Below are 27,112 nucleotides of genomic sequence, written 5' to 3' on the forward strand. Positions count from 1 at the left end.
AGAGCCAGCTGAGACATATCAGAATAATATCAGTTGAAAAAAAGTTTGGCAAGCCAGGAATACCCATACCATCTTAAATTTTGGTCAGTGTCCTGGGATAATTGTTCACCCCTTTCCAGACTTTGCCTTGTGGGTAAAATCTTAAATTGAACATTTTAACAAGTGGTTAAGAAACTGGATTTTCGAATCTGTTAAGTCATTTCTTCTTCCCAACAGGGAGAGACTGGGAGGCAGCTCTCCTGTCAAATGCTGGCTGGTGAATTCCTCAGGGTTGATCTTACAGCTCACAGAGCTATTCATCATTTTAGTGAGTATACTCAGAGGGGGCCCCTGGTGATTTACATGCTCCAGATAAATTATGATGCCTCTCATGATGTTATCATCATTTCGGCTCATGGATTCGAACACTTTCTGGGAGAGGACTTTTTTTTACCCTTCTTAAATGATGAACAACTCCCAGGACAGATTATATTGTAGTTGTCAAGAAAAAGATATAGGTATGTTTTCTTAAAGATAAACAACTCGGCCACCACAGCTAGTCGGCCTAGCAACAGGAAAACATTGTCCACTGAGAGTTCACTGTTTATACCACCTGGAAAAGATCATCACACTTGCTTGGTCTTTTATTCCTATTCTATTTAATGATGAATATCTCCTGTAGTTTTACCAGGCTATTTCATCTCTAACAGGGGATATCCTAAATAAGCAAAATGTCTGCTTCTCAATTCCAGTAAATCTACAAGGTGTCAGTGCTTGGCTTTGACCTCATTTGACCTTGAGTTGATTGGGCTTTGCATTCTGCCCTGATCACAGACCAGGTGATGGAAAATGTGTTTTCCTTTCCCCAAGCCTGCTTTGTGGCTTCTGTTGGTGGTACATCTCACCACAGTCTTTTGGTGCTAGACCATAAACCTCCAAGATGAGCGTGGTAAGCAGAATAATGCCTCCTCATTCAAGATGTTCACGTCCTAATTCCTGGGATCTGTGAATATGTTATGTTTTATTGCAAGGGGGCATTAAGGTTGCAGATAAAATTAAATTTGCTAATCAGCTGACATTGAAATGGGAAGACGATTCTGGATTATCCAGGTGGGCCCAGTGAAATTACAGGGGTCCTTAAAAATGAAAGAAGGAGGCAGGATTCTCTGTTTAAAGTGATGTAACATGAGAGAAATCTGACTGGCATTGTTGGCTTAAAGATGAATATGGAAACCAGAAGCCAAGGAAAGCAGTTGGCCCCTAGAAGATGGAAAAAGCAAGAAAGTATTTTTCCTTCAAGCCTTCAGAGAGAAATGCAGCCTGCCAACACCTTGATTATAGTCCTATGGGACACATATGGACTTCCAACCTCCAGAACGGTGAGTTAATATATTTATGTTGCTTTAAGTCAACATTCGTGGTAATTTGTTAAAGCATCAATAGGAAACAAATAATAGGAGAAGCATTTTAATTGTCTTCCGCTTTGAACACTCAGCCCAGTGCTGGCACATAGCAGCTACTTAATAAATGGTGGGTGAATGAATGAATGATGTCCCAATGTCACAAAGCAAACGTCCTATCTTTCAAAGTTTCTGATCCCCCTGGAATGCTCTGGGTTCTTTGTTCCTCTCTGTAGATGCTTCTAGTTCTCCTTTCACTTTCACAACAGTTGGGGACCATTCCATGGACTCCAATGAGCCAATCTGCTCCCTTTGACAGCTCAGTTCCTGGATTCTCTTAGATGATCCATCATTTCAAAGGGAAGTGTCACCACCTTTCTCACTTCTGTAGCTTCATTCCTACTCTTTTCTTCACCTTGGTGCTCAAACCTCTTAAAATATCTGGACTTTCCCAATGCAATCTTCCCTTTGGCTTTTCTTTTAAACTTCCTTACTATGGTTATTGATGCATTTGGTTTTCACAGTAAACTTGACTTCTTCCTTTTCTTTCCCCTCATTTTAGTGTCGACAACCTCATGTCCTGTAACAATATCTTTTACACAAAAGGCTTTCAATCATTATGTAGTAGTAATGAATATGTGGTAGTTAGGAATTTAACCTTTGAAATTTTAAAGTAAGAAGATATTTACGTCTATATTAGGAAGGACTGGCAGAATTTTCACCTAGGAGAGAAGAACCTTCTATTATCAGCGTGCCCTGAGATTTAGGAAGGCAAACCATTTAACTTTATTTTTTAATAATATATTTTTTCACTAATACAAATCACCAGTATATTGTCAGAAGTAATTCTTTTTATTTTGGGTTGAAAAGTTGGGGCTGCATTACCTAGTGTATAGTATTCAATCAGAGCAGACGTCTTATATGATTAAGATTTTATAGTGTGTGTTCTCAGTGTAAAGGAAAGGAAAAGGTAAAACAAAAGGATTCCTAAAGCTAGTAAATTGTGTTTAATGGAATCAGTTAAAATTATCGTTTGTCAGATGGCAGGTTCTGAGAAAAACATTACCTCCATAACTTTTATTTTTTTCTCATATCTGTTGAAATCTCTTGAAAATGAGCATAGGTTGAGAGGAGGAGGTTAAGGTCAAGTTTATATAACTGAATCAACTGACTTGATGATTATTTTGGCTGTCTTCATGATTGATTTCTCTATGTCATTCAGAATTAATCAGGAGAAAACTCAGGTAATCAGGTCAGCTGAGACTGAGTCTTGTTCGATGACCATATGTGACATGGCTAAGGAGTTATTTTCTTCACATGCCATGTCCACTGATCATCAACCAAAAGGGGAATCACTGGGTTTTCTCCATGGAATTGTGATTAAGGAGGGAGAGGAGGACTGAGTTTAGTTGCAGTCAAGCATATAGGAAACAGCAAATATGTTCTTTGCAAATGGTTGGTATCACAGATCCTGTTTTCAGGATATTGTGGTTCCATAATTTGAAACTAGAATGTATGACTGCATTATTTTCAGTGACATAAACATTCCTATGGATTTATGAGTATCCCCTCATTAGAAGAAGTGTCCATGAATCACATAAAAAGAAAGTATTCTTACTAATATCACTTAGAATGAATTCTGTATTACAGGCACTTACAGAGATGTAAGCACTTGGCAAACAAGCACTAGGATTGTCAGATTAGCACACTAAAATAGAGGACACCCAGTTAAACTTGCATTTCATATAAACCCACAAAATTTTTAGTACAAGTAAGTCTCACATATTGCGTGGGACATACTTATATTGGAAAAAAGTGTTGTTTATCTGATATTTAACCGGACAACTCTATTTTATCTGGCAGCTTCACAGGTACTCTCTGGCATATGCTATCTTTAATGGCTTTTAAAACAACTGCAATTGTAGCAGCATGTATGTGAACCCAACTAAATGTCCTTTTAATGACCATATTTAATTATCTGATTAGTGGAGTTATAATTTAAAGATGTTAAATAAGGATGAAGTCTCAAATGTGTTTACTAAAAAGTTAGTAAGTCTAGTTTGGAAAGAGGATGACACTAAGTAATGACTCTGGGAATTGTGCTGGAAAAATTTATGATAGTCACATAGTACTTTGTATTCCATTTGATGTATTAGACGGGATTACTGCCATACATGGAGAAGAGAAATATGCCTCTTGGATATTTTGGTAGCTACGATGATAGAGTGAAATTGCTCAGGGAACTGTGGGAGTCGAGGAAGAAGCTTAGGGTTGGAGTTCATCAGAATAGCAATTACCCAAGTGGGTCAATTTTTTTTAAGAAAATAGATTTTGATAATTGAAGTCCAGGAGGAAACCACCTGGTTTATCCGAAATGACCTTCAAAATGCAAATACCCAAGTGATTTATGTCACTTTTAAACTCTGTGTCTCCAGTTAATGGCTACTCTCTGGATCATTTGGGAAAAAACAGCTGGTTTTTATAATTATTATCATTATGGGATTTGAATTAATGTAAATAAGACACTCTATTCTTTTTCTTTTTTTCTTTGCGGTACGCGGGCCTCTCACTGTTGTGGCCTCTCCCGTTGCGGAGCACAGGCTCCGGATGCACAGGCTCAGCGGCCATGGCTCACGGGCCTAGCTGCTCCATGGCGTGTGGGATCTTCCCAGACCGGGGCACGAACCCATGTCCCCTGCACCAGCAGGCGGACTCTCAACCACTGCGCCACCAGGGGAGCCCAACACTCTATTCTTTTAAGCATTTCTTATGCACTTTCATAAACAACCTGCTGGCCCCCTCCCCAGCTATCACATCATTACCCCCTTTTAATCGTAGGTTCAGTCTCTATAGCTCTAAAAAGAGTCCAGCCAAAGAGCCAGTCACCTGGATATCCTGTCTACAGAATTCCAGATGTCATTAAAAACAAACAAACAAACAATCTGGGTCTTTGACCATGATCAAGCCAGTTGTATCTTTTTTCATTGAGAACACTTGGCCTGGTATAGATGAAGAAATAAATTCACAATACCAAAAGGTGCCTAAAAAGATTATCTGAAGAATCCCTTGCTTCTAAACAGGTTAATGCTAAACCAGGGTTTCTAAATAGCAGTATTCATGAGATTTTGGCCCAGATAATTTCTTTGTTGGGGGGAGGGCTGTCTTGTTCAATGTGTAGCAGCATCCCTGACCTCTACCCATTAGATGCCAAAAGGCCCTCATCTCCCAGTCATGACGACCTAAAACCTCTCCAGACACTGCCAAATGTCCCTTGGGGAGGTCAGTTGAGAAACACTGACCTAAATTATGCAATATTGATAGTTTTATTCTGGACCAACTAGCATGGGGGGTGGCAGTAAAAGCTGAATTTAGTCTAGGAAAGGTAACAGAGTGACAGGGATGGGAATGGGATAAGGTAGTGGGGAGTAGGGGGATGTAAGCAGTAGACTGGTAATAGCCATCGCTGTTTCATTCATTCACGCATGCATTCATGGATTCAGCATTCTTCATCCATTTATTTGTTAATTCAACAAATGTGTATTGAGGGCTTACTAAGTAGAAGAGCTGGGGATCAGTACGAAAGCAGATACAAATTCTCTGCTCTGAAGGAACTTATATTCAAATGGAATGTAGGGGACAATGAATAAGAAGATCACTAATGTATCAGGTGTTAACAAATGATCAGAAGAGGATGTTAGTCTGGGTCTGGTTAGGAAAACAGAAAACACACCAGCAATTTTAACAGGGAAAATGTCATACAGAGAATGGGTTGACAGAGTGTAGGAGAACAACAAAGGCTACAAAAATGAAGAGAGGATACTGAGGTCACATAGAGATGGAACTTTAGGAAGCTGCTGTTACCCCCAGGCTGGGGGAGCAAAGGGAACAGGATGGAGTGACTAGAACCTGGAAACTTAGAAAAGATGCCAGTGGAGGTGGGATCCAGGCCACTGAGGAGGTGGACCGCTGGCTGCTGTTGGTGCCTAAGGGGCTGGGATTAAGTCTGGGGGGACCTGGGGGTGACTGGCTCACTGGGGACAGTGTCTCCGAGGGATGTGGTGAGGCTGCTTCTGAAAATATGGAAGCAGTCTGTTCACTGAAACCAGCTGCTGAGCTGGCCTGACACTGACATGAACAGCAAACCAACCAAAAGGGGCGAGTCTCCTCTCTACCTCTGCTGCTCTCTAGCATCCTCTATTGGCAGACTTTAACAGGGAGCCAGGGGGCGCAGGGAAAATGTAGTCCACAGAGGCCCAGCTCCAGCATTACACAGGAGGGTGTGGAAGGGAAGTTTGAAGTTGAGTCAGAGCCACGGAACTCGCATAGGAAGGCTATTATTTTACATAGGAGGTCCTTGGAGCCTACTCCACCCCGCTTCAGAGAATGCCTTGTACATGGATGTGCTTCAGAAGAATCATTCACTGTGCTAATGTAAACTTCTCCAAGTCAGAGGCAGCCTGTTACCTATCTCAACACAAAATGTTTACGAAGTGAATGAATACAACGATGCCTTTAACATAATGCTATTGTTATTTTTCTGAATTACTTCATTTAACCTCAGACTCAAGTTTTAAATTGTTACGTTTAAAATTGAATACAAATGTCCTGGAAATTAAGCGACTGTAGCTGAAATATACTTGTCCACACCAGATAAGATTGTAGCATTAGCAACCTTTTCAGCTTGTGTTCTTCTGATTACCAGCCCTGTGTGTGTGTGTGTGTACTTGTGCCCAATTCAATCTAATTCAGAAAATATTAACTAGGCACCCACTAAGTGCAAATCTCTGTGTCAGATGCTACATGGGACCTGAAACAATTAAAACAGTCCCTAAAGGACTCAGAGTATTGATCTCTATGTATGCCATCTGGCGCTTATCACTATTTTTAAAGGTCTTTTCTTTGATTTATTGAGGTCCCTTGAATCCTCTTCTTTTCTGTTTTAAAGATATTAACAATGCACGTCTGCCCCCACCGCACTTCAGCTTGCAGCTCAGTCTCTTTTATGAACAGAATAAAATAGATTTCTCCCAGAAGTAACCCTTTGGTAGTACTTGTCTAAAGAGAGAAATTAACTCTTTCAGACTCCCAGGGCACCATTACTAAATGTTCTGTCAAACTCCTTCCTAATTACTACCTGGAGAGAGACTTGGCATCTGGAGAACAGCACCCAATGTGTATATACTTATATCCTTCATCGTATATACTTATATCCTTCATCGTGACCTCAAAGAGGGTCATGAGTTTATCACTCTGAAGAGAAGGAAGCCTCCGAAATGCTTATTCATAAATAAAAATAGGATGGGGCTGTGCCCTGGAGGATTATAGTCCCCTAACATATTTTGAAAGTTTGGCTCCCCAGATAACCTGAGTATTTGTTACCAAACTGGTCAACCAGACCTGTGCCAGGGTCCTAGCACGACCCAAGACCCCCTGTCTCGGTCAGGGAGGTTCTTTTTCCAACTTACACAGCCAATAAGGAAACCGATACTGAGACTGGAACAGCATGAGCTTTATTCAATGGCCAAAGAATGGAGGAGCTGGAACCTAGTTTGCAAATCAACTTCTCAACCCAATATGAGAGGAGACAGCAAATATATAGGAGGGTAGAAGTAAAAGGGAGGGATTTGGAAAGAATGGGAAGAATAATTCATGAGTTTATCTGAGTACTGGGGCATGGTTTGGACCTGGAATAGTTGCAGCTCTCTTTTTCAGTCCTAGTATGGGCTGTACCGGTTGTTGTCATGGCAATTGTCAACTGTCCTGGTGCTGGTGGGTGTGTCATTTAGCATATGCTAATGTATTACAATGAGTGTATAGTGAAGCTCAAGATCTACTGGAAGTGGAATCTCCTGCCATCTTGGGCCCAGCTGGTTCTAACATGTTCTTGGTTTTTTTCTCTTTGCAGCTTCCTCCCAAAACTTTGCTAAGAGTAGTTGGTTTCTATTTGAGGGAGGCACATGGGTTTGATTCTGGAGCAACAACCTTGGTAATAGATTGACTCCAGCACTGAAAGGAAGCAGGAAGAAGGCTGAAGGGCTGGGGGCTGCCCTGATTAGGGCCATTATGCTAACTTTGGTTGTTAAAGGTGATCTTCCTTAGCCTGTCTCTAAAATTACTGATAAATACTTCAGATGCTGTTAAATTTAACCTTGTTTATTGCCTCTTTCCCTTTGGAGAAGCACTTTATTGAACGTTAATACTTTCTTCCCTTGTTGCTTCAACATGTTTTTAAGGCCCAAAAATACCTTGCTCAACATTTGTGATTTTTAATATTCCCTAGTCTAGGCTTTCAGGGAGAAAGGCCTACAATGTTCTTTGGATTGCTTCATTATTGATATTCTCCAAATCTTCACCATTTATCTTATCAAAGATCTTGGAGCATTTTAAATTCAGAATTTTGCCTCTGAAAATGTTTTTAAAACTAGTAGGTAGTATTATTCATGTCTCACTTGATTCTAATCTTAGCTCTACTTGTAATCAGACCATCACTGAAAGAACATTATAAACCACACTGAATGATTTACACAGGCTAGACAAGTCTAGTGGTAAATAGAATCCAAAGGGCCAAGCAGTGATACAAGTCAAATACTGGGCCTCCAAGAAAATTTCTTACAGGGACCTTTTCTCTTTACTTTCAGGTTAAGTTCTCCAGAGAAAGAATCTTTTCTAACATTTGCAAGCCCTACTAGTGTTCTTGGTGCAGAAATGATGAAAAGGCAAATGGTCTATTATGTGTGGTCAAAAACAGTTTTTCAAAGCTGCTCCGCAGATGTATTATGTTACAGTCATTTCCCTCCACAGTATTTGGTCAAGATAAGCACTCCAGTCAATGCTGATTGCACTTAGCCAGACCATATTTTTTGTCCACCTTTCAGTGCTGGTCTTATTTCCTGCTTTTAACATACAGATATATGACAATAAAGAAAATAATTTTGCTGGCAACTAAATTACAATATGTGTTTGGTTCTCCATTAATAAACTTCTATCTTGTTCAACATTTTTCAGTAAATAGCCTTTATATTTCTTCCTCTCTTCAGTTTGCCAGCTGACAATAGAAAACATTAACTGGGGTTGAAGGGCTATGAAGGCAAAAAAATGAGAGAGAGAAAGAGAGAGATGGTTAGTCAGCACCATCTAGTGTCTAAAAGTTTAAAATTTAATCAGAGTTTTTGGATCTTCCTTTCCCTGCAGCATACTAGAGAAATGAATAAATGCTGGTGGTATTTTATCTAGTATTTTATTTTATTTTTTAAATTTAAAATTTTAAAAATTTTATTTACTTTTTATACAGCAGGTTCTTATTAGTTATCCATTTTATACATATTAGTGTATATATGTCAATCCCAATCTCCCAATTCATCCCACCACCACCCCTATCTAGTATTTTAAAATATTTTGATTCTTTAAAAAAATTTGAATAAAGTTCTAATGTATAATAAACACATTAAATTTAAATTATTTTTAACTCCACTATTCATAGCTCAACCATAGCAAGCCAGGTAAGATTATGTGGAGCAGACAGTAAACCCAAGAATTATCAATTATCTGGTTATCTTCTCAGCCAAGACAGCTATTCCAAGAAAGTTTCATCCTAAATGTATTTGATGTTAATTAGAAAATATATAGACATCACTGATGAAGCTAACTTGGTTATTTGTCTTCACTCTGTTCTTTGAACTTACTCAATTTATTCCAGCACTGATCTCTTTCTTTAAACCAATGTGGGATCTAGGGACGAAATTCAACCAGTGCCTCTCAACACACAGCAAGTATTTTTTGAGTTTGTGGAGCTGAGAGCTAGAGATTTGGATCACAGAGTAACTATTTTACAGATCTTTGGTAATGCTTTCAAAGCTGCTCTATTGGGCAACTAGAAATTACTCTGCAGCATGGAGAAATCTACTGTATTATTCTCCAAAGAGACAGAACGCACAGGATGTGTTAATATATAGAAATATTTATTTTAAGAACTTGGCTGACGCAGTTTTGGAGACTAGCAAGATTAAAAATCTGCTGGGTGGACTAGCAGGCTGGAGAGATCCATGTTGCAGTTCAAGTCCAAAGACTGTTGACCACAGAATTTCCTCTTGCTCAGGGGAGGTCATTCTTCTATTCTACTGGGGCCTTCAACTGATTGGACGAGGCCCACCCACATTATAGAGAGCAATCTGCTTTACTTAAAGTCCACTAATATAAATGTTAATCTCATCCAAATCATCTTTACAGAAACACCCAGAATACTGGTTGACCCATACACATAGATATTGTGGCCCAGCCAAGTTGAGAGACAAGATGAACCATCGTATCAGGTGAAGTGTGCAGAGGGAAAAATAAAGAATAAGGGAGAATTGGGGAAAGTTTTAAAACCTGCTTATTATTCACATCAATCAAATGATTGCTTTAGGTCAGAGGTTCTAAACAGCATCTTTATTTGGCACCAACACGTCAAGCACATTGGATCTGTGAGATCATGTGGCCCAAGTAGCAGAATGGCCTACAAGGCAGGCTGGACCAGTTGCAGAGCCTTCTCTTGTTCTGGGCCCCACTCAAAACTCGCAGCTTTTTCAGTTCACTCAGTAAATGGTTTAGAGTAATACATGCAAATGACAAATAAGTTGCCTTCAAAATGCAAAGAGGCCCAGTGGGCGTTGGTGCCTATTTTGGGGTTGTAAGCGGGGTTAGATACAACTTACCCTTTACCTTAGAAGGAATATCTCGACATGTCCCATGCTACTGAATCACTAGAAATTTCACAGACATGGAGGCCCGTGCATTTTATTTAGGTTAATTTCCTGCACTCTGACAAGCAAATGCCTTCCCAATAAGCTTAAAGCAGTTGCTACTTTTTGTTCATTAGGTCCCAATCAGTATAATAATATCAATGTAATAGATCAGTGTGATACCTTGTGGAAGGGAAAGGGTGATCAAGGTTCTTGTAGACTAAATTATGACAGAGGGCTGGAGAGTTGATATATCCCTGGTATACGACAGTGAAGGTGTATTGCTGACTTGGCCAGCTAAAAGCAAACTGCTTCTGGCGGGCCTATGGACAGATGTGGAGAAAAGAGCATTTGCCAGATCAAAAGCTGCAAACCCTGGGATGTGTTTATGTCCTCAAGCAATGAAACTATTTCTGGTCTAGCAACTACAATAGGACAATAGGAATCACCACCTGGTTAAGTATATGATTACCCACTTTCTCCAAGATCCATCTGTTTTCCGCACAGGCCACATAGGTGAATTGAATGAGGATGTGGTGAGAACCATCACCGCTACATAATTTAAGTCTTCGATGGTGGCATTAATCTCTGTCATTCCTCCAGGAATGTGGTACTGATTGTGCTTTACTATTTTCCTGGGTAGAGGCTGTTCTAGTGGCTTCTACTTGGCCTTTTCTACTATAATAGCCCTCTCTCCACAGGTCAGAGAATGAGTGTGAAAATTCTGGCAGTGTCTGAGTATGTCTATTCTAATCATGCATTCCCGTATTGGAGAAATAACCAATAATGGTTTGGGAGATTCATTGGGGCCACAACGGGCAGATCCGAGCTAAAACTGCATTGATCACCTGACGTCTATAAGCCCTTACTCTGACCTGGTGGAACACAGTGACATTTGGCTCTCCTGGAATCAATTCAGTTCAGAGCCAGCATCCAGTAGTCTTTGAGAAGTATGATTATTTCTTTTTCCCCAGTGACTTTTACAGTCACCCTGGTAAAAGGCCACAGGTCTCTTTGGGAGAAGCCTTGGAGAGAGACTAACAGTTTAGATTTTTGCAAGAGGATTCATCCACCCTTTCATCCGAGGGGTTCTGCGTCTGTAAACTTCCTCAAGCTTGGGAATTTGTTGAGGGGCTGTTACTCTCTCGGTACTGGTGATTCAAGTTAAGTTTCTGTTCACTTGACCTATAGACACTTCCACTTGTACAGAGCTGTAAGAATATGTTCTGCTAGGGACACCATCGTCAACAGCCAGTGCCATAGGTCTCTGTGAGTCAGACTATTCTCATTACTGCTTTGACTCGAATGTCCACATGGCAACCACACCCACCTTATCTTTGGTGATTAAATGTGGACACATAGTCTCTGCCACCCTGACATCCATTTTATCCCCATTATATTTAGGGACCCAACTTTAGTAGCAGCAGTTTCCACTCTAATTTCTGACCTACAAAGAGTGACCACAGAACTCTTCAAGGATGCTGGGCTCTCCTCACAAATTTATTCCTCTAAGTTATGGTGAAAACTACCTTCCACTTGGCCTAGTGGCTTCCACCACCCTCTTAAAGCCAGGTGAGCAGGTCTCCCATGGTAAATTCACTCTAATGTTCCAATATCCCTAAGCCTTTGGATACTTTCTGTTCTGGCATTTCAACTGCATCTACTGTAGGCCACTTTTTGGTGCATGTTTCAACCAACCAACCAAATAGAGCCTTTCTCAAACTACAACCAGATTCAAGAAACAGCCCTACAGTTAAGTGAGCAGTGTTTTTATTTTCTTTCCCAATGAAACTATTAGTTACTTAATCCAACAATTATTTATTGGGTAGGTAAATGTGCACTTTGATCATACAGTCTGCTTTTAGGAAGAAACAGCAAAATTTATTCTGTGCCTTCTGTGTGTTTTGTCTGGATAATAACATTTTTATATCACATAATATTTCACTCAAGAGCCTGTTGTCTTTCGTGCATTTTTTTCATGATCTGTAATCTATTTCAGTAAAGGTTTACTTTTGAAAAGTTTAGACTTCTTTATTATTTGCTGCTGTGTTGATTTTAAATGTTATCACTCTGATCCAAGCTTATAGTCACTTTTTATATTTACATTCTTATAAATTTTATTTGCATCTTGCCTCTTTTGACAATTCTTTTAAAAATCTCCTTTGCTCTGGCTTCCCTGGTGGCGCGGTGGTTGAGAGTCCTGCTGCTGATGCAGGGGACACGGGTTCGTGCCCCGGTCCGGGAAGATCCCACATGCCGCGGAGCGGCTGGGGCCCGTGAGCCATGGCTGCTGAGCCTGCGTGTCCGGAGCCTGGGAGCTCCGCAATGGGAGAGCCCACAACAGTGAGAGGCCCATGTACCGCAAAAAACAAACAAACAAAAAAATCTTTGCTGAATTCAGGTCCCACAGACAAAATATAACTCTTAGTATGTCTTCTATACCTAAACTATTTGGGGGTTTTCTTGACAGCTTTGGGCAACACCAAGTGTTTGCTTTCTCATGTTAGTAAGGAAGATACAAGAAAAAAGTTAGCATCTCCAGATTTTTAATTAGGTCAACACCAGAGTACAAAAAAAAATTAACAAAACAAAAAGAGAGTCTCAACTCCTTCTGGGTTAATTATACACATATAATTCCAAAATGTTGTCAATATAAACATCTTTCAGCAATTGTGTTACTCTCAGTCTGCCTAGAAGCCAACTTAAGTTCATATGTGCAAAGACTGGCATACTTGTCAACAAATTGATTTATTTTTTCCAAAAGAAATATTTTGTTTCCAGGTTTAATATAACTCTTCGGCAGAAGACAATCATACACACATTATAGGATGAATTAGAGGGCTCTGAGGATTCTTCTATGCTCTTGTATTAGCTTGGTAGGACTGCCATGACAAACTCGCTAGCTCAAAGCAATAGGAATTTATTGTCTCATGGCTCTGGAGGCTCTAAGTGTGAAATCAGGTGTCAGCAGGGTGGGTCTTTTCTGAGGCCTTGAGGGAGAATCTGTTCCATGCCTCTCTCCTAGCTTCTAGTAGTTTGCTAGAAATCTTTGGTGTTTCTTGGCTTCTGCTGAACCACCCAGTCTCTACCTTCATCTTCACGTGGTGTTCTCCTTGTGTGTATATCTGTGTCCAAATTTCCTCTTTTATAAGGACACCAGACATATTGGATTAGGGGCCCACCTTACTCCAGTCTGACCTCCTCTTAAATAATTACATCTTCAACAACCCTATTTCCAAATATGATCACATTCTGAGGTACTGGGGGTTAGTATTTCAACATATAAATTTTGACGGGATAAAATTCAACCCATAACAGCCTGAATGTTCATAAGATGTTCTTACCTCAGTGTAATATTTGCCTAAATCACTATAAAATTATTATGCATTGTACCTCAGTGAAGATTTCCATTCTCCTTCACTCCAGTGTTGTGGGTTTTATAATACTTTAAGAGGAAACACTTTTAATCATCAAGAGGCAGTTTCTGCTTCTCCCTCACCCGTGCCTAAATCAATGCTGTTTAACTCATCTGGGGAATCTTGGTGAAATGCAAAGTCTGATTCAGTAGACCTGGGGTGGGGCCTGAGATTCTTTATTTCTAACAAGCGCCTAGATGATGTTGATGATGATGATGGTGATGATGATCTGAGAACCACACCATGAGTAGCAAGAACATAAAGATACCTCCACAAGCCATGGATCAGAAATTAAGTCAAAAGTCCAAAACAAACAAACAAAACAATTGCCTCAGCAAAAGACTGTACCAGATAGTCTTAACCATTGACGTTATAGAGAATGAAGTGGTGCGAACAGGTTTTCCATTATAACCTGACATCATCACCACGGACACCTGTCAGAGGGTAGAGAAAGCTAAGGCTTTCCATTTCTTTTAGCCCTGTTGCAAATGATTTTATGAAAGAAGAATCATTAACCCAAGATCAGCAGAACAAGAATTAATTACCTAGGACTTAATGAACTGATTTAATTGTGGTTAATTTTCTACTTTCTAATAGACATATGAGAAACCCATTCCTTTCCTGTCTATCTCTAGCCTTCAATTTAATAGGCTATATTTGAACTAAGTGGGGATGAAAAACTCTTTACATGGTATATTATCCTGACTTGCACCTTGGAACAAAAAATATCCTATAAAAGATCCCAAAAATGGGTTATAAACTAATATAATAAAAAATGTTTCTGCAAAAATAATATCTTCAGCTATAGTATTTATGCTTATTGCCTCAGGAAGGGGATGTCATCATAAAAAGAAACTGACAAAAGTCAAATTTTTGGCTTTGAAGTTTCCAAAACCAAGTTCAATGATCAGTCATTATTTGGAAGATTTGGAAGAATAAGTCATAATTCAGAGTCAAGGTCCAGATCTGAGTGCAAAGAGACAGTGTCTTTTGATTCATATTTCGCTTGTGAATTTTTCTTAACTACATGTATTTAGTCACCAAGCATTTTAAAGAAAATATCAGAGGTATTATTGGCTTGTCTTAATTACTTTAAAGAAACTCTGTTCAGTTTTGTACAAATTACAGACCAACTAATCATCCCCAATCATTACTTGCCCTACCCACCCTCCATACGGTCCCAAATGCAACCCACAGGGTATGGGGGCTTTGCTGATGCCAGGCCACACAGATCAGCTTTCCAGAGTATACAGCAGAGTGGAGAAAGGTATAGAGTAAATCTGTAGGGACACAGGGGAGATATATATGGCACATTCTGTCTTTTTATATTATTTGTCATATTGCTGAACACATAGGTCAGCCTTCCTCCCCTTCTCCCTCTCTCTCTCCAAAAAAAGAAACTTGAAAAATTAAACCTTGGAACCAGGACAGAATTAGGAGACAGAAGTTCACGACCAGCTCTCTGTTTCTCACACACTGCACGCTCTCCCTGGAGCACCTCATCTACTCCTATATCCTCACTTACTGTGTATATGAGATAGGCTGGGACCTGGTGCCTGGGACCCTGTGCTGCAGTGCTTGCACCTGGACAAACATCTCCTCCAGCAACAAAATACAAAGAAACTGTAAGGGACTAAAAATAACTGCACATGTGCACAGTTGGGGCAAACTATGGACAACAAGATACAAAAAGACCAAAAACCCACACAGCACCAACCAGGGGGGATGGGCAGGCCATCTAAAACCACCCCTGCCCCTAACAGACCCACCCTTACCCTCATCCTGTGTAAGGAACAAGTTCACTCCCCTCAGGGAGTGAGCAAGGGAAACTGTTACTTGTTCTCGCTCCCTCCTGCTGCAGCAGGAACCCCAGCAAAGACTTGTGTGAATTTCTTGTCTGGCCTCTTATCAATTTCTATTGATTAAGGAGGCCAAGAACCCTGGTCGGTAACATATGTGCTGATGACTTTAAAATCCACAGCTCACCCAGCTCTTGCCCCTCCACTCTAGATGGGCATATCTGCCTTCTGGGCAACTACACCTGGATGTCTCACAGCCTTCTCAAATTACTATGTCCAAGAAAGTATCCACCATTTACTGCATAATATCCAGACCAAGTCACAAAGCCAGTGGACCTGTTTTTTCTGTTGTTGTTGTTTTTTAATTTTTCTAAAATGAAGTAGAAAGTCTTACAAGAACCCTGTTATGATGAGGAAATTAAGGCTAAGAGGGCTTAAATGACTTGCAGAAGAACTCACAGCTGAGAAGCAAAGGAGCTGGGTTTCCAACCTACACAGCCTAACTTCAGAACATGTGCTCTTCACTTCTCTGCAGTATTGAACACCGATTATTCTTACTCTCCAGGCAGAGGGGCTAAAAGGTCATGAGCTAGGTGCTGCCAAGTCTGCCATTGTAGAGGCTAGGAGTGAAGAAGGGGAGAAGGTGATACAATAAGTCTTGGAGAAACTGGAGAAGAGAGATTATAAGGTGATAATAGCTAAGAAATAGGATTTTTTTTTTCTTAAAAAATTACTTAAACATGCACTGGGCTAGATATTGGAGATAGAAAAGTAATGGAAACAATTTCAGTCTAGTGGAGAAGATAGGTAAATACAATATAATGAAATTTAGAAGTTAAGATAGACTTGTATGCAAGGTTCACAGAACATTAGAGAAATTAGATACACGTGGAATTCATTCGTTCATTGCATTTATTTAAAGAGTATTTCCTGAGTCCCCACTCTGTGCTAGAAGCTGGAGAAACAAAATGGAAAAAGGTACAGTCCTTGTCCTGAAGAAACTCACAGCCTAGTGAAGATGCTTCTGAGGCAGCAATTCAGGTACAAAGAATGGCGCTACAAGGGCAGGGAAGGATTACACTGCCTGCAGTGTTCAGACAATGCCAACTGTCTAGTTAGATATTACCTGAGCGAAAAGTTAAGACCATGGCTTGACAACAGAAGAGGACACTAGAAAGGAACACAGTGGACAGGTCTGAAAGGGCTTGGGTTTTTTACTATGACAACCCAAACTGCTTTTGGTTGCAATCGCCAGGGTACACGCATTTTCCTGCAGTATCCGTTTTATTAAAATAATCTGGAGTACAAAAACACACTTTAAAAAAATATATGGATGTATTATGTAGTTGACTGCAACAGCATATAGTAAGATATGACAGGAAGGAAATTCCACAGATGGGCAGGCAGATGGCTCTCTCCGCAGAAAAGTCTGGGGCGGGAGTTCACGGTGGTCCTCAGCTCTCAGAGGGTTTAGGGCAAGATACTTGGAGAACATCGAGTTAAGAGTGCGAGAAAAACGTACGAGTTAAATACACGGACTGCGGAGAGGGTGCCGCGCAGGTACAAGGAACCTGTGCTCTCCTCCGCTCCTTGGCTCTATTGTTCCTAAAATACCCTCCACCAGGAGCCCCTTTGTCCCCGGAGACAGAGCTCCTAGCTCCCGAGCTTCCCTTTCAACACGCAGCGCCTCGTTGCCAGGACAACCCTTTCCCGCCTGGCGAGCCTCTGCGATCTCCCTGCTATTGGCTTAGCGGACGCGGCGTGCGTCTGATGTCACTGCACGGCGCCGCGAGATCCGGGAATGCTGCGAAACCTCATTTCCGGGTCCCCAGCGGCCGGTGGCGGGGCCTGTGGCTGTTGGCCCAGCGGGCGCTGGGCAAAATCCCCACGTGGGGTGGCGGCTGGTGTACAGACCGCGGCGGGAGAGAGGCGCGGTAGGAACGGGTCTTTGGAGCCGTGACCGGCGCAGGTGCGGGAATCCGTGGTGCCGCCCGCATTCTCTCGGAGCACGAGACTTCCTCTCTGGCCTGTTGCTATGGCCGCCGGACCACGTTGCTAAGGAGCCTGGAGATGTTGAGCGCCAAGAGCTCGCCCTTCCTGGTCGGGCTTTGACCGAGAGTTGCCTTGTCGGCCTTATTTGAAACTGGCCGCCTTTCTCCCTCTCCCCGACCTTCTTAAAAAAACAAAAAAAAAATAGCTTTCTCTCCATTTTTTTCTCTCCATGTCCTTCTCATTTTCTAACTTTGACAACATCCCGGCTCTGAACTGGTCTTAGGTATTTGGAAATGTGTGGTGTTGGGGGCGGAGAGGCTAGGAAAATGGAAAGGTATTAAGACCCTTAATACTGGCTCTTTGGATTTACAGTACTTTATGGTGAAAAGGATTGGGATAGGTGAATATTGGGCTGTGTCGCTGTTCTTTGGAACTTGAAGGAGTTTTAGAGATGGAGCTCATCTTCTTTTGTGGGGCTCCTATTACACTTTTGGAACTTCCCAAACACCAGATTAGAGAGTAGGGGAAAAAAAAGTGGCCTCTGCCTTTGAGAATTTGCCAGATATTTTAGTGCAGTGGTCTCAAAGCCAAGTGCGGGAAGAAAATGCATGTGGGAAAAGAAATAGGATATATGAACTGTCCAAAACAATGAAAAAAGAGTACGCTTTCCTGGCATTGACCCAGATGCCTGTAATCCCTTGTAGATGACCTGCAGCATCTAAGGAAACCTAAGGTAAAAATGAGGGGTCCACGGTGGGGGCCCTCCTTGGTTTGTTTGCTCTCTGATACTGTGACATAGTTTAGGTGATGGGGTTAAGTGGATTTATGGATTTTAGTGTCTATTTGGGATTTATATATTGTTTTGTAAAAGATTGAGGGGTGTCTGTTGCAATATTTAGAACACAAAATAGTTCTTACTTTTTCACTTCCTCCCACCATTAACCCTTTACATCACCCCCCACGTGTTATTTAACCAAAAAGCACTCAAAAGAATTCAGTGTAAGATGAATTAAGCTTTTTCCCCTTTACAAACAACTTATGCTCTGGGTTTGCTGTCAGTGGTATGCTGCGAGGTGGATATTATTTTTAAAAATTGAGTACACTTCATTTGTAAAGTAAAGGGTGATACTTTTAACAGTAACTGAAAAACTAATTGTTTTGGAAAGAAACTAACAGGGTGTTTTGGAAGTGGACAGAGATGTTTGCATCATTGTGTGTGTGTATGTTTTGATATTGTTGCTGAAAATTACATAATTGTATTACACATAAAAACTGTCCTGTATACTTAAAACCTTTGGAAGCTCAACTTTCTAACATGTTTTTCAAGTGAAGAGTTTCAGTGGCTTTTTAAACGTATTCAAAATATAACGTAGCACTTTTGTGTTAGTGCCTTACAGAAACAGCTATGTGACATAAAAGGAGATAGATAGAAATTGAGTCATTCTAACAACAACTTTTGCAGAATTGGAAGGTAATATTGAAAAATGTGCATCATGATTTGACGTGGTGAACAATGCTATTTTTCTGTTTGTAAGTAGGTATCTTTGTGATGCATCTTTTTCAGATATGACAGCTATTATAATTTACAACCAGAAAAAAAAAAAAACTGAATTTAAATCAGGTCTTCAAATTGATAGCACAAGTATTAAGCCAAATTTTTCAAAAAGGAGAAGACATAATTTAGTTACATTGACCCCCACTATTATTAGTAATACTAAAAACATTTTGTACCATTATAAAGAAAATGATGATAGCTAAACTCATATAGTACTTACTATCTGCCAACCACTTTTCTAAAGTCTTCATCTACTTTTAGAGTAGCTAGTTACTGTAATTATCCCCAGTTATAGACTTGAGGAAACTCGAGTTTCCTTGACACAGATTTTTTCTTTTTATTAAACAGAAACTTAGATCATATTGTTCCCCATCAGGAGTTCTCAAAACAGAGACCAGGTGCACCAGTAAATACTTGTTGAATAATCACTGAAGTGCATTATTAGGTTGACGTAATTAAAGCCTGCCTTAGCTTATCTTAGAATATTATCTAACAAATTTAATGAGCTAATTACCATATTTCTAGAAAATGCCTTGGGGATGAATGTGAAGTGTAATATTGGGAAGTAACTCATCTGCTGGTAGTAGGATGAGAAAATTAGATCAGTGTATTAAATCCAGAACGTTGAAATTTAAAATTATTCTGTGTACAGAAATAATCTTAACATTTAGTTTATCTTTACAAGGTACTTTGGTCACATCGTATTTGAAATATTTGGGGGCTGAATGTTATTACATGGAGCTTTGTCCTTGTGAAGATTTCTAATTTGTCAAGTGAATTAAAATAATCTCATGTTAGTACTCATTTAAGAAGGCATCAGCATTTATCCTGAAGAAGAGAAAACTAAGGAGTTATGACCCATGTCTTCAAATATTTGAAAAGCTGTCATTTGGAAGTGGAAGAAGACCACCTGTGTTGCCTTAAGAGAAGATCTTACAGATCTTTTAGAAAAATAATTAAAGACTTAAAGTGGGAAGTGCTCTAATGGAAGAATAATTGCAGTGTCATATAAATGAGGGAATGGAGTAATCAGATAGAAATAAGAAGAAGGAAGCAGTGCATAAATCAGAGTGCTATGGATGTGGACATTTGAGAAACAGAAGATCAGGAAAGGCTGCATGGCACTTGGGATTGGAGCTAGACCTAGAAATACCAGCAGGCAGTTGAGTGTATGGGTCTGAGTGTTGTGGTGGAAGATTCTTTGAAATAATTTGATTAGGCAGAGAATCAAGGGCTATGAATGAGAGCTCTCCCATTAGCAGAAAAGAGGGAATTGTGAAAGAGGGAGAAGTGAACCACCATTCACTAGATAAGCAACTTTATATATTACCTTATTTAACCTTCAGTAGCAGCCTTGATAGGTTTGTATTATTTCCCCCATTTTCATAGGTCAAGAAGTCAAGGCTCAGAGAGATTAAATAATCTGCTTAAATTCTTAAACATATAATTTGTAGAGATGAGATGCAGACCCAGATCTGAGCCCAAAGCTCCTACCTTGTCACGCCACACTGATCACATCTGTAGGGTTGAGTGTAGGAAACGGAAGAAAAGGAGACAACAGTGATCCTAAATTTTTCAGCCTGAGGGACCAGAAAACTGGTTGTACCTTGAATTAACAAGAGGTTCATAACTTCAGTGTGATAACTTCAGTTTTGGTTATGTTCAATTTAGGGAACTTATGGTACATTTAGTAGGAGAGTTCATTTTGTCACTGGAAGAGTAGGACTTGTTATGCAGATGTTAACATTTGGAACTTTGGAAATATGGAGGCCAGAGAAGGTGAAGACAATATGGGACATGCCAGCCACTTTTTCCAGAAATCTGGTCTGCATTTTCTGAATATAGCCAGAGGATTACAATTGAGTTTCTAAACGTATATTTTGACTGTTTGAATGGAAAAATGCATATTTTTATACATCTTACTTTCTTACAGATGGTTTTTAGTTTACTGTTATCGATATTGAAGTTGATATAATTTCCTATTTTCTTATTGGTCTTTCAGGTATTTTGTTCCATACCATATCTATTTTGTGGTTCTTTTACTGCTTTTCCTACTCTGTTCTGTTTGGTCTTTATATTGTTAATGAATCCTTCTCCCCAAAAAAGTTGAAATCAAGTTTCATTTGACTGCAGGAGCAAAAGAGAAGCAATGCAGAAATCCGAGTGCCATAGAGACGTACAATTAAGAAACAGAGTGACAGGTACAGAATGTTGCTTTTAAATGAAGAGGTAAATTTTGTCAGTGACACATTCTGTTATACTGATGGATGCAGGATGAGCTTTCACCTCTTCCTTGTTGACATTCTGTTTCTTCCAGATAACTGTGATCAAAGGACATCATCAAGTGCACAAATAAAACATAGGACTATAGTTCAACAAAGGAAATCCTCCTCATCAACCAGTTCTCCAGAATCTGCAAGAAAACTTCATCCTCGACCAAGTGATAAACTTAACCCTAAAACAGTTAACCCTGTAGGTACCAAAGAGATTCCTGACTCAGTAGATTTCCAAAGTAGTAGACATTTTATTGAGCCATTCTGAATGCTATCCCAAGTTCTTTTGTTTGTTAGTTTTAAGCTAGTGGTGAAGGAAGGCATATGGTAATCACGATGAAGAATGGAGATAATGATGTGAGTGTGGAAGTGAGACGGTGTAAAGTAAAAACCAGCTTTGGTATATCCTATCACATTCATGGATGAGTATTGTAGAGTATAAAATAAATTGCATTATCAGCTTTCTTTTTTTTTTTACTTTACTATGGTTATTGTACTTCCTAATATCAATGAGTAAACTTGTATTCAATTGCCATAGGATGAATTACATGCTTCTATAGTTGCATAAAATCTCTGACCATTTGTCTATCATCTGTAAATGAGCTCCACTAGAATTCTTAACTACAGCCCTAGTTTTCTTTTGCCTTCTCACAGCAGTTTAATCACATTTAGCAAACATAAGATTCATGTACATAAACGTAGGTAATTGTAAGTTTCTAGATCAGTTTATCCAAAAAGTGAACACATTTGTGCTCCAACACCAGATGGTGTCTGGCCCAGCCTTACATAGGGTAAGATGATAATGGTTTCAGCCTTTAAAGGGGATTATGAGAGTGGCTGAGACATGGACTTTGATGGCAGGTAAAATATGGCAGATACTTAAGTAAGGATACAGTGAACTATCCAAGGGCAGAGGGAGATTTTCTGACTTTATAAAAGGAAAATGGAAAATAGTTTAAGCTTCTATGTTCCTTCACTTCTTTCTGTAATTTGCAGTGTCAAGGAAATCAAACACGTGAAAAATGCCCTGATATCTCTGTGCTCTTGCTTCCTTTTCTCATATTTCATTGAGGGAGTTTATGGTGACACTTCAATTTTCTCCCTTTCTTTAAAGAAAAACTTTAGTAATATTTAGTGGCCCTAGTCTAAATTTTATTAAAAATTAAGAAAAGCTTTGGGAAATAATTTAACGATTTGACTTGAGAATAGGGTATATTAGAAAAGACCATGTCTAAGATATGTAAAAACTCCTGATCCAAAGCAAATCAGTTGGAAGTCGGGATAGTGGTTACCTTTGGGAGAAAAGGTGGGAAGGGGTTGGAAAGAGGCACCGGTAACATTCAGGTTTTCCACCTGAGTGTTGGTACACAGGTATATTCACTTTTTGAGAACTCACTGATCTATACACAGTTTTTAAGACTTACATTTTTCTTAGCAGGAATTATAATTAGATAAATGAAACGTTAGTGTTGCTGTGAATTGTCACACAGAACATAGGTTGAGCTTTGTAAATTAATCTTTTATTATAATATTATATCTTAATGAAATGTCATTTATGTATTTTTACTTAAAACATGTGTTTTTCCAGAGGAAAAAGGGTTCGTTCTAAACTTAGACTTTTATGTACATTTTTAAATTACTGAATGTGACTTTAAAAAGTTTTTTTAGCTAGTTGTATCTTTAAAATAGATTAGTAAGTTTATATTTTGTAATTTAGACGGCTATGTTTCATTTGATTATGTTCAAAGTACCATGTGGTAAAATATTTACTTTCTGTTCCTAAATTCTTAAGCCTCTGATCACTTACATTGAAATTATGTATGCTGCGATTGTTTAACTGTTGTGATTGATCATCTTTTAAATTGTCTTTGAGAGTGCATATAGAATTAATTTAGTCATAAAATAATTATATAGAAAAACTGAAAGATGTGAAGTTATATATCTAAGCAGACACATCCGGGCATGTGTTTGTGAGAGTCTTGCTCTGTCTTCAACTCTGTCACTCCTGTTCATCCTAAGCCTTTGATTTTTATTGAAGCACAAAACCAGATTGGAGAAATTACAGGTTCTCTGACCATCCAAGACCGTGCATATTTGAGTGGAGGAGAAGTAGGAGATGTGTGGGAGGTTGAAAACACATTATACTTTCCCTGTACACCTTTTCTCCATTTAGTCCTCACTTTGAAAGGTCACAGTGCAGAAGGGGTGGAAAGATGTTATTATTTTTATTGTATTTGTTTATAGTATTTATATTTAAAAATATTTATCTATAGTATGTTTATTTTATATATGGTTTCAGCTACCTTCAAGCCTTCTGAAACAAGTTAAGGGTAAAAGGAAATATACAAAATGCGTTTGTGGTTGTGGTTTCAGTATTGAGAGGATTGATCATTTTTCTTAGCCATTTTTCTGAGTAGAATGGTGTTGTACTTGATATGAGCGTGGTGGCTTGGAAGTCAGGGTGTCCATCTGCCTCTGACCGCAACAGGATTGAAGTTGATTAGGTATCACAGAGTGGAGGTGATAGTAATATTTATTGTATTCTCGTCATTTTTTATTTCAGTTTGGTGAACAGTCACGAGCCCCTTCTGCATTTGCAGCTATTTACTCTAAGGGAGGTGTTCCTTGCAGGTAAAATCAGTACAAGTTATAATTGACTATATTATTCAAAATAATTGAGTAAAATCAATACAGTTTTCAGTTTAAAGTTTTGAAAGATTTATTTACTAGGGCGGTTGAAATAATGGTGACTTATTCATACTTTGGCTGTTGGAGTGGTATAGATCCTGGGACATTGTTGAAAAAAATCATTTTAATTCCAAAATAGAATTACTGATAGATGTACAGTAAACCACCAAATAATTTAAGAAATTGAATGAACCAGTTTCTAAAACAATTTAAGCATTCATAGGCTTGGGCGAATTTCAAATAAATAATCCTTTTTTGTTCGTGAACTGGAAGTTGACACTTTAATGAACTTGTTTCATTATTTTTTTAGTTATACTTCAAAAATCAAAGATTTACAATTTTATTTATTGAAATTATACTTATTAATGAGTAATATAGCTGTTTTTGTTTACTTTTGATGCAGTTCTTGTAGCCCTCTTGGATAGAGATCAAAATTATTTTAAAGCAGACGATGCAGGTTACTAATGGAGTGATACCATTTTAAGATTTCACTACTGAGAAACATTAATTTCTTCTAAGTATAACCAGTTTTAGCCTGTTATAGATGATAGAAAATTTTGTTTTCATTGTGGAAAGAATAATCAAAACATTCTTTTTGTTGTTCTAAAGTTAAAGAAATGTAGTTTTTAGTGGTATTTTCAGATTTGGAGGGCTAGGAGTGAAAAATAAGCTCAGGAAGCATTCTTTAATTTATTGTTATTATTTTGTATTTGCATTCTGAATTGAAACTCTATTTTAAGGGTCTTATACCCCTTCTCCACTCTGAGAATTTATTATTGCTAAAAATGTAAAAACAGTCTTGCCGAGGCTTCTTGCTATTATGAAAAGAAGGTGTCTAGTTGAGAACATTACAAAAGGAGTGTGAAGTAACAGTTGAGTGTGTTGAATAAGTTCACGGTCATGAGTGTGATGATGGTTCCATGGGTGTATTCATACGTCAAAACTTACCAAATTTTATACTGTATAACAATGTCCATTTTATTATGTGTTGGTTATGTCTCAATAAAGGCTGTTGAAAAGAAAAAAAGCAGCAGCAGCAGTGACTTTAATTCAAGGGGCTGCCTCTTTGTTACCCTGCATGGGCCATTGCACCTTCCTGGCCTCAGTTTTCTTCTCTTTAACAGGGATAGAACCTGGCTTGCCTTTAGATTATTCATGTTAGGGTTAAATGATTTACATCTGAAAAATAATGTTACGTATTAAAAAATCATTGCTAATTATCACATTTTGTTTGCATGTTTTGTGGTAGGTTTGCTATAGTTTTGTCTATATTATTTGGTTATAATTATAACTGAAACATACCAACTGTAACATTTGCATTAAGACACAAATGGCAACATGCTGGAACTCCAAAATTGTAGGCTAAACAAATGTGGAGTTTAGTTTTGCCACCAAACAATTTTGCTAAAAGAGTAGGAATTTGTAGGATTATAAATATATAATCATTGCTTTATAAGATGCCTTTGTAACATCATTTAAGGTCATAGTATTGCTACATGTTACAAAATAATTCTAATATTATGTTCTAGAAAGAATATGTATATGTTAGATAATCACTGCTTAATATATGTTGTCCTTGTTACATGCACTGCCTTTTATATTTTAGATTGGTCCATGGTTCAGTAAAACACAGGTTACAGTGGGAGTGTCCTCCTGAAAAGCTTCCATTTGATCCTCTTCTTATTACTTTAGCTGAGGTAAATACTCTATCTTTCCTAAATGTTTATGGAAAACAAATTTTTAAAATTGTGTTAAATGTTATTTTGTAACTCATCAGTAAATACTTTTGAAATAAAAGCCAAACAACAGTATTAAAGCACCAGATTCCCTTAGGAACTAATTATGATTGGTATATGTTTATTAAACTGTTTAAACAGCTTTATAAACATGAAATTAAACATGAAATATGAAGTCTGCACAGGTATTTATAGATAAGTGGATAAAATATTCATATTTAATTTAAAAAAAGTTCTTGGAATCAAATTGAATTAGTCAAATCAGGAGAATATCACTGATTTGAACTTATATTGCATCAGAGAACAATTACTGACTGGTCTTTCTTTATAGAAGCAGGCACATTTAATATGATATGTTTCTTAGGGAACTGATATTACCTACCTAATGTTCTTTGGGAGAATTCTCTGGGCTTTTGCCTACTGGTACATTTTAAGTAGAATATCATGGAGATGGTTTTTGTAGAGGATTTTAGAAAAACTGCTGATAGGTTCCTTTATATTATTTAACATTTGTGTCAGGAAAACAGTTGGCATAGTATTAGCTTGAAGAGAGTCAGTGATATCTCCTGTGAATTTTATTATTTATAAATGTATAGAGTTAGAGTCAGAAGTTGCGAAGTGAATTAACCAGTTGTACTTAACCTTTGAGATACTTGTCTTCTTTAAGAGTTAAGGATCATTTTTGTTGTTGTTGATGTTAAGAACGACAGCAAGAGCTTCGATGGTATTAATCTGAATAGGCAGTGCCTCTAGGATAAGTCATACAGTAATAAGTAATCTAAATAAAATATGACACAGAAAGCTTTTTTTCTTCATTTAAAGAAACATTTGCTTTTCCTATAAAACTAGTGGGGAGGGCCAGGTGGCGGCAAAACAGAAAAGTAGATAATTGTGCTGATTGAGATTTCTTAATTATAGTGAATCCTTAGAATTTCTAGTTCCTCCTTTAGTTTTCCAAGTATACTTAACTCTTTTAAATGGACATAACAGTTACTACTGAAGACTGCCGAATTTTCTTAGGTCTCAACTTTTCTTAATTTATACCTCAGCTTGCCGAAGGTATTTTGGTGTAATAAGCAGTGTATTTTTATGGGTAGCCTATTTTGAAATTAAATTTTAATTAGTCTCTTAAACTTGGTATTGAAAACTAAAGATGTTCTAATATTTCATTAGTTCTTTTTAAAAGTTTTTATATATGGTAGCAAACAATATTTTAGATGAATCAAAACTATAGTGATACCTTTACAAACATACTCTAGCTAATCACAAGGAACGGGGAGTGCTTTAACTTGGGGAGTCCCCAAAGGGACTCTGAGTTTAGTTTAGACCTCATAAAGTCAGTCTTTTAAATACCCGTTTTCCAAACACCAATGCTTTTATTTGTGTACTGGGTAAACTCCACTCAGTTAATAATGAGGAAATAGTGACAGAACCACCACTATTTAAATCCATTTCACCTCTTGACCTGAGATTCCTCATCTCTAAAATGAAAAGGATAGGGGTGCTCCTAAGACCATAGAACCTGTGTTCCAAAATGGTGCTGGTGTGCTTGGC

At 38.5% G+C, this 27,112-nt stretch overlaps 1 protein-coding gene across 9 annotated transcripts in view; it reads left to right on the forward strand.

The window, feature by feature from the left end:
* The first annotated feature begins 1,299 nt into the window (after nt 1–1,299).
* PACRGL (parkin coregulated like) overlaps nt 1,300–27,112 on the forward strand; it is a 50,911-nt gene continuing 25,098 nt past the window's right edge. For 6 of the 9 annotated variants that reach the window (XR_004350098.1, XR_004350097.1, XR_004350099.1 and 3 more), the window contains exons 1-5: nt 1,300–1,358; nt 20,995–21,062; nt 21,179–21,333; nt 23,698–23,765; nt 25,429–25,519. Coding sequence is in view for 3 of the 9 variants with exons in the window: in XM_032633425.1 (XP_032489316.1) it covers nt 1,336–1,358; nt 20,995–21,062; nt 21,179–21,333; nt 23,698–23,765; nt 25,429–25,519 (405 nt within the window). In the remaining 6 variants the exon portion in view is untranslated. Of the gene's footprint in view, nt 1,359–17,108; nt 18,040–20,994; nt 21,063–21,178; nt 21,334–23,697; nt 23,766–25,428; nt 25,520–27,112 lie in introns of those variants that run through there. The other 3 variants (XM_032633428.1, XR_004350100.1, XR_004350102.1) reach the window with 3 other exon arrangements.

The sequence above is a fragment of the Phocoena sinus genome, chromosome 5 (genome assembly GCF_008692025.1).
Source record: "Phocoena sinus isolate mPhoSin1 chromosome 5, mPhoSin1.pri, whole genome shotgun sequence".
NCBI lineage: Eukaryota > Metazoa > Chordata > Mammalia > Artiodactyla > Phocoenidae > Phocoena > Phocoena sinus.